General features: G+C 31.6%; 1 protein-coding gene across 2 annotated transcripts in view; it reads left to right on the top strand.

Annotated features, from left to right (window-relative positions):
- LOC105178114 (protein TONSOKU) overlaps positions 1–5552 on the top strand; it is a 14406-nt gene extending 8854 nt beyond the window's left edge. Inside the window, exons 14-19 of one of the 2 annotated variants that reach the window (XR_002288366.1) lie at positions 2621–2732; positions 2960–3064; positions 3158–3224; positions 3322–3442; positions 3834–4652; positions 4734–4865. Coding sequence is in view for 1 of the 2 variants with exons in the window: in XM_011101481.2 (XP_011099783.1) it covers positions 2621–2732; positions 2960–3064; positions 3158–3224; positions 3322–3442; positions 3834–4007; positions 4734–5402 (1248 nt within the window). In the remaining variant the exon portion in view is untranslated. Of the gene's footprint in view, positions 1–2620; positions 2733–2959; positions 3065–3157; positions 3225–3321; positions 3443–3833; positions 4653–4733 lie in introns of both variants that reach the window. The other variant, XM_011101481.2, reaches the window with a different exon arrangement.

Here is an 8640-nt window from a genome sequence, read left to right as displayed (position 1 = left end):
TAGAAGAAAAATTTACCCCCCCCCCCCCCCCCCCCAAATCTAATTATAGACAATTGTCATCTGATTTGGGAAATAATATTTAGTACCCCTGGCGTTTTTGTTGCCTAACAAAGAGACCCTACTATCAGTCTTATTGGCAGAGCTTGCTGACACCAACATAAATATAAATGAATTTGTAGTTTTACCCTTTAGTTGATTACTTCTAAGTTTTAGGTTTTGGCAATTAACTAAACCTCCAATGATGCTTGCTTCAACTACATGCCCACTAAAATTCTAAGGTTACACGTATAATTTATTTTCCTAACATTTGTTATCATTTTACATATAACTCCAACCATTTTGTTATGTAATAGGCTCTAGATCCCTGGGTTAGTTCAGTGTTATATAAATACCTCTAACTTTGATAATATTTACACAACCACTCTAATACTTATCCGATTTATATTGTGTTCCCTTAAAATTTACTATTTCTAACTTGTGATACACTTTTAGCACTACAGTTTATAATATTAAAAGTGCATACTAAACTGCTTAAATTAAAATTATTAGTATTTAGAAAAATTATTTACATATATATCTTACATTTTATTTTTTATATTAGTTTTATTTCCTTTTTACTTCTAAAAAATAATGAGCATGTGTTCTTGCCATAGTAACATTAATTCACTACTTAAGTCTAGAAAACCATTTTTACAAGTTGACTAAAGTTTTTTTTAGATTTGGTAGCAAGCATGATAGTTGCAAGTGAGAATCGAGAAAGGAGAAAGATAATAATACAAATTTATATTTACATATAAGCATATTATTACCTTGAACTTGGATTTTGGCTATTTAGTTTAATTTACAGTTACCTTAAATGTTTGAGGTATATTAATATTATTTAATGATAAACATTAAAATTTAAACCATAAGGTCCTAATTTTGAAATGATTTTTTTTTTCAAGGATTATAATTCTCATGAAACAAACTGTAGGGAGGTTCTTGTAGTTTAGACTAAGTGTAACTTTAATTAAAAAGCAGAAGAGTTATATATTCATTGACAAATTTAGGGCTTTGCTAATGGCTGTTAGTGGATGTAGTTTCCAAATCTCAAGGAGTTTATATGTAATTAGATTGGATCTCAGTGGAGGTTGATGTAATTACCTTATGTTACGATGCTAGCGATAATTAATAGAAATAGTATTACTCATTGTAACAATACTCGAGTCTGAAGTATTCATTTTTATATGCCAGATCATGAACTAGTAATCATGTCTAGTCCCAGAAACATCCCAATTGTTTTGTTATATGATTATTATTATTATTTTGAATTTCTTCAGAGGAGAGAGAAGAAGATAAGAAACAAGATCGATGAATAACTCAGCATAATGTCTGATTTTTTTATTTATTAACAAAATAGTCTCTGTTTCCTAATTTTGAAATGTCATTCTAACCATTAGAAATACCATTTGGGGAGTGGATGGACTGTGAGAGTTTGATAATCGAAAACCTAAAGTATTTAGAACATACCATTATCTCTTTGCAGAGAATGAATTGTAGTGCCATCTAATGAACCTTATTTTGTGTGCTTTTGTCAAGGATGGTATTAGACATGTAGTTTAAACATTTGATGAATTTATGATAGAAGCAAGTGAAAAATAGAAAGTCTGAATACATAAAGTTATGTATTTCACTGAGTACATGAGATACTTCTTTTAAATATGGTATTGGCTATTAGTTAAAGGAAATATTAATGGTTGGTGTGAAATGACATTAGATTGTGGTAATTTTATTCTTGATAATTAATGGTTAATCAATTTACAGTAGGGAAAATAGCATAGGCACGGTTGGCGTTTGGTCACTGGTACATGTTTAGAGAGACAAGAGAATGTGTGTGTGGGGTATTTATATGCATATAAAGCGATCTGGGAGAAAAAAAATGAGAGAGGAGAGGGGAAGTTAATTGTTTAAATCTCCAATTGAAGGGTGTTTTTGTCCATACTATGTTTTATCTTTTTGGTTTTTTTCCATGCCTTTTCCTAACAGGTTAAATGGACATTTGCAAAATTTAGCTACTTTTTTGGCCAACAGAGGTCTATAGGGGATTCTACGTGTAATTTCCACAAAATTGTGGGACTACATTGCAATATGATGAAAATTCAAGGAGTCTGTATTAATTATCCCCTTATAAAATGCAAAAAAAGATTGTAATAGGGTTGAGAGTAAGTGATATGCCCTTTAGTTATGCCAAAGGCCTAGCTGATCCTGATTGGATAATAGAACTATATTTTACTTTTCCAGTTTGACTAAAAGCACCTGAAGCCATAGATGTTTAGAAGTTTATCTTTTACTCCAAAAAGGAGGGGAAAAAAGCTCTACAGAATGTTTGCTTGCATCTTTGTCTAAATGCCTCAAAGTTGAAATATTTATGAGGTCCTGCCAGAAGCACTTAGATGGATGTAATTGTCTCCGAGAGTTTCAACCACAGAAATATAAACTAAGATAATGTCATGGATTCATTTCCTTGAGCTCTAATTTTCATGATTTTTTTGGCGAAGCTATAACTTTTCAACAAGGGGCAGAATGACTTAACATATCTGAATTCTCACCTTAAATATTTTGCTCTTTCTTTTCTTGATAGATTTGTGAATGCCCAGTTCTTTATGCTCGATTGGAAGTTCTCAACATCTCTGGGAACTGTTTGACTGATGCTTGTGCATCTTACCTGTCAACTATTCTTCGAACATGCAAAGGTGAAACATTTTAGCTTATTGCTGAATTTGATTTTCTCTATTTCAAGATCATGGCATAAGCTGTTGCTTATTCAATTTTTCTTTTAAGAAGAAAGACCAATGAAGTGTGGATGTCCCTGATTAAGTGGTGTTGAACTAGATCTAAAATACAAGAAGATTCATAGACTGTGTGCTGAACACTTTGACAGACCCTCTGTTTCTTCATAGAGAACTTCTCTGTTCTGCAGCTCTTTATAGTTTGGACATAACGAAATGTTCAATCACATCAAGAACAATCCAGAAGGTTGCTGATTCACTGGATTCCGAGTCTGTACTTACGCATCTTTGCATAGGTAGCTTTTACTGTAAAAGATGACTTAACTGCAACTTACATTCTTTCCATTCTATAGAATGGTGATGCTTAAGCTGTCTTTTTTGATGAACAGGACGCAATCACCCTGTATCTGGAAATGCCATAATTAGTCTTTTGCTCAAGCTGGCCACTTTAAACCGGTCTAGATTTTTATATTCCTACTTTTGTGTCACATTACCATGGGTTGCAATGAAATGTATGATGTGGATGTCAAACTGGTTATATTGCTTCTTATAGGTTTCAAGAGCTCAATCTACATGGGATAAAGCTAAGCAAGCCTGTGGTTGATAGCCTTTGCCAACTTGCCAAGGACTGTTGCTTATCTGGGTTGCTGCTGGGAAATACTAATATTGGAACTGTGAGTAATTCATCTATGTTATATAGCAGGTGGTAGCCACTGTAGTCGCACCTCAGATATTAGTAGCCATTCCATTGAACTTCTTGCTTTATGATTTCTATATACCTTGAATTTTGTTTGTTCAGTTGAAATTTGCTCGTTTATTCTGATTTAGATGATGAGAGATAAATAATAAATGTACCTGGTAGCTCTGAGCAGCCAAACCATGTACCTTTGACTAGTCCATTTCTTTTAATATGTCTTTCATCAATTGTGGTTAGTTCAACTCTAACATGATATAGTAGAATATTTTCTGGCCGTCAAACCTATGGTCAACCTTCCAGCAAATATGGAACTTGATCTGTATTGATAACCTTTGTGCTTAATCTAATCATGTGACGATGTGTTTCAGGATTGTGCCATAAAATTGATTAAGCCACTATCCAAGGATACTCAGGAACTGGTTAGGCTTGATCTATCATTCTGTGGACTTACTTCTGATTACATTGTTGGGCTCAGAGATGAAGCATCGTTGATCAGTGGCATTCTTGAGTTGAATCTTGGTGGAAATCCAATCATGAAAGAGGTTTGTTCCTTTTATTGGTGAACCAGACCTTAAACTTTACTAAGCCTGAAATAGTTCATTGCTGATTTGGCCACCTTTTAAAAATAAGCATAAAAAGAGATCTGGTATGATGCATTTCCTTCAACTGCGGTGTATTTCACAATTCAAATTGCCTTTTGAATTTTGCTGAGATTTCAGCAAAATTTCATGATATATGGCAACTAGCATTCTGGTATTAACTTTTGGTGTTTTTTGGTTGCTTTCTGACCTTCGTCATCTGCATACCTTTAAAGACCTTGATGTTCACAGTTTATATACTAAGACCTTACCCTATGTTGAAGTACTATCAAACTTGTACGTGATGTACTAGCATCATTCTAATCACACAAGATGAAAGAGAAGTTCTCTCATGCGCCAGATGCCACATAGTTCTTTACTCGTGTTTTTTCGGTTTAAGTTTTTGATGGTTGCTTTTGTATATCTCTGAGCTTAAGTGCATTTACCATTGCTAAATGTAAATAAAACAGAGCCAAATCTCCTGAGATGTTTTCTGATGAATTGTTCCTAAAGCTATCAATTCTTGTATTCATTTGAGCACATCTAAGACGATCCCACAGATTAGGTTTGAACTGTTCTTGGATTAGCATGCAAGTGTGCTGATGAAAGGTAAAGTGTTTCAATTAGGATATTCTTTGAGTTGCATTGCGATTTATGGTTGTTTTTAACCTAACTGAAGGCCACATACAGGGTTGCAGTGAATTGGCATCTTTACTCCGCAATCCCCAGTATTGTTTGAGAGTTCTGGTAGTCAGCAAATGTGAACTTGGTCTTGCTGGTCTCATTTGCATGCTTCAAGCACTATCACAGAATTGCTCTCTTGAAGAACTCAACTTGGCAGACAATATTAGTCCAAATGAAATTCAAGCTCTGACCAACTCTGGAGTGGTGGAACAAAACTCAAACACCATGCAGGGTGACATTAACCAGCCCAAGTCTTCGTTATATACGCTTGCACCTGATGAGGTTGAGACCTTACCACACGAGATGTGTGGCCTAAACACAAACGAAAATCAGCTTGAAGTTGCTGATAGCGATGATGATGATCAAGTTGGAGTAGAAGTCACATTATCTGCTACTGTAGGTAGTCAGATACGCACACCCCAGAGCAGAATTTGTCTTTCAGAATGCCAGTCCATGCAGGAACTTATTGCTTCCATTAAGAGGGCAGGGAACTTAAAAATGTTAGATCTTAGTCAAAATGGGTTCCCCCGGGAAGTCACAGAATTGTTGTTTTCAGCATGGTCCTCAGGTATTCGAGCAAGTGTAGCTGACAGTCACGTCGATGAAAACATTGTCCATTTCTCGGTGCAGGGAAACAAGTGCTGTAGCGTAAAGTCCTGCTGCAGAAAGATTTGAGTCCCTCACTTCTGCTTCTCTACAATATTTTGCTTATTAGATTTAGGAACATCAAAGCATAAATTAAGGTTATGAAACAGTGAATTCAAATGATTGCATCAGTATTAAGGGATAATAATTATATACACCTCTTGATTTATGTTTTATTTACACACATCATTCAATTTTTTTTTTTTTAATTTTTGATTGAAAAAGCAGGAATAATTTATGTAAATGATGCTGATACTTTTGATGGGTGCATATGTAATCTTTTCCAAAAGATTGAAATGTTTTGTGTAAATAGACCATAAGTTAGGATGTTAATATAATTGTCCTTAGTATTAAATTTGATGTAATAAACATAATATCACCTCTATTTAAAAAAATGTAAATATTTAAATTTCAATAAATTGCTAATTAGTCATTGTGGTTTGTTGTCCTTACGTGTATATAATAAATAACTTTTCACATTTAAAAATATATTATAAATAAGAGAAAATTATATAAATCATTGCATTATATTTATAAAAGAAAGAAAAATAATAATATATCAATTAATGTAAATTTTAAAATTTTGAATAAATTAATTATTTTATCATAAAAGATATTTTTTATTTTACAAAAAAATGGTAAGGTGGTGTTATTTATCGCTATTTGTGAGTGTGAAGAGGTTTTTCTTTTGAGAGTAAATTTTAATTTGTCATCCGAATTATGTCCGTTTTTACACTTTGGCATCTAATTTTTTTTTTTTTGTATCAGCTTGCCATTGCAACTTTGCCAAATTTGCACTTTATCATATATGATTATTTTTTTGCTAATCTTTTTGATTAAGAACATCACATTCTATGCATATGTGAAAAATATCACATCATATAACCCTCAAGTATTACATGTATACTACATATGATGTTTTTTAGACAAAAAAATTGATAAAAAAAATAGTTATAAATGGTAAAATGCAAAATTTTATAAAGTTGAGATGATAAGTTGACAAAAGAAAAAAAATAGATGTCAAAATATAAAAACGATATAATTTACCCTTTTTTTATATTAGTAAAGATTAAGGGGGAATTATAGCATAAAACTTTGAATATCACCGTTCAATCAGTACTGCTTTTACCATGATTGCCACTTATGCGCTGCAAATAATTTAATTGCTGCACATAATAGAAACCCAAAGAATCGGTGGAGGTAATGGTGAAATCAATAGCTATTTATAATAATTACAAATAGTTAGTAAAAAAACAAATAAATAAAGAGAAAAAAAATGTATATATCTATATATATATAAAGTGGTTACAAAAATTAAAAAGTAAAGATGACACCCATAAATTTGTTGGGAAGGATTGTGTGTATGTTATATATGTCGGTCAAGATCCTTATAGTTGAATTGCTATCACGAAGAATCAAAATTTAATATTCAAAGAAAATTTATTATTGGTTATGGATTAAACCTGTGGCTAAAATTATTATTAATCATAATTAAATAAAAATTTATGAAAAAATTTAGTTTATTCACCATAGAAACTATTTTGGCCAGGATTATGAGGCATACCAAATATTTTTGTCATGTTTCTTAGCCATGACAAATATTTTAAACACACTCGCAAAAATTATGATTAACAACTATTGTGTAGCTCTGATTAACGACGATTTACTATGTATATTTATTTTTAACCATGATTAAATAATTTTTTTAGTATAATTATATGCTTGACACATATGTTAATATAGTTTATATATATTTAGTACCACCAAATATCTTAATAAATATTTAAATTCATATTACGAGTGTGACAATATTCGATTTTAACTGTTAGAGCACGGAGGGATTGACACTGCACAAAACTATATATACCTTAAAATATGATGAGAGTAGTCTTGTCTCCTTTTGGTACACAATAATTAAGCAAGAAAAGCAGAAGGACATCATCATCACGCATGTTTTAGGCTGCAGTTTGGGCTCAAAGAACTCACAAATTGGCCCATAGAAGCTCTATGGGCTCCATCTATCATCATAATTAATTCCTTTTCATTTATTTTAAATAAATAATTAAAAGTATACGAAAATAAATACCCTTACTATTTATATAAATATAAGCAGAGTATATATTATTTGTAGGTCAAAGTCAAGAATACAACAAAATGAGAAGGTTCAAGTCTATAATTACAACTCCAAACATTCCCTTCATTCGAATTTCAATATATTTTAATTTCCTTTGTTCATAGAGTATTTTATTTTTTAAAATATAGATATGGGTTGCGACTAAATTGATGTCGTATTACATTAAATATTGTCTGTTTTAATTTTATACGAATCTAACAGTTTTATCTTTAAAAAATGTTTTATTACAAAATAGAGGTTTTGCGATTTATAAACTGTTCAAACTCCTCTTTTGCTCTTGTCTACATCATCAATCTCTTAAATGAGGGGTTTGGGATGAGTACATGGGCTCGTTCCCATAAAAGGTGCTAAATGATGAGGTTTGCGACAGAATCGGTGTTCTTGTTGTGCGAGATATTGTCCGTTCTGATTTTGTAATGAGTATCAAGGTTTTTGTTATGAGAAAACGCTTCGCTAGAGAGAGCAGGTTTAAGAAGTTATAAGTCGCTCAAGCTATTTGTTTACAATCAATGTGTCCCGCTTGCCTGCATCAATATCTACTCACTCAAAGGTAATAACATGACATCACAAGTTTATGCAAAGATATTAAATATTAAATGATTCTTCAATGTAATACAACTTAAATTTTTGACCTAAAATGAAAATTTTGTTCCGCATTAAATCCAATAAACCTTGGACCAATTTATCGAATGTACGTTTATAACGCGATAGAGAAATCACATAATAGTTCAATAATTTATTTATTTTTAAATGAAATACTATTTGTTACACCATCAATTATAATCAAATATAAAAAAACTAATTAAATACACTATAACGCTAAATCAAACACCAACTCAAACAAAATAAAAGAACAACAAATTACTATAAAAATAAATAAATATTTACATTCATAAAATTCAAAATAATAACTTGTTAATTAAAATCTCAATCTTATCATTGGAACAAAACAACGTGGACCATTTAATCGAATAATGAAGACTTAATGAAATAGGGCGGTGTGGGCAATTTTGTCATCAATCCCACTCTCACTAACAAGGAATCGAGTGTTTTATATTAATTATACCTAATTCATCAACCAATTGTTTTGTTTTTTAAAAACATTGATTTGTGACACGTTTGGTCCAAATATCT

This window comes from Sesamum indicum, linkage group LG15, assembly GCF_000512975.1.
Source record: "Sesamum indicum cultivar Zhongzhi No. 13 linkage group LG15, S_indicum_v1.0, whole genome shotgun sequence".
Taxonomy (NCBI): Eukaryota; Viridiplantae; Streptophyta; class Magnoliopsida; order Lamiales; family Pedaliaceae; genus Sesamum; species Sesamum indicum.
This window is presented reverse-complemented; position numbering and strand designations above follow the sequence as displayed.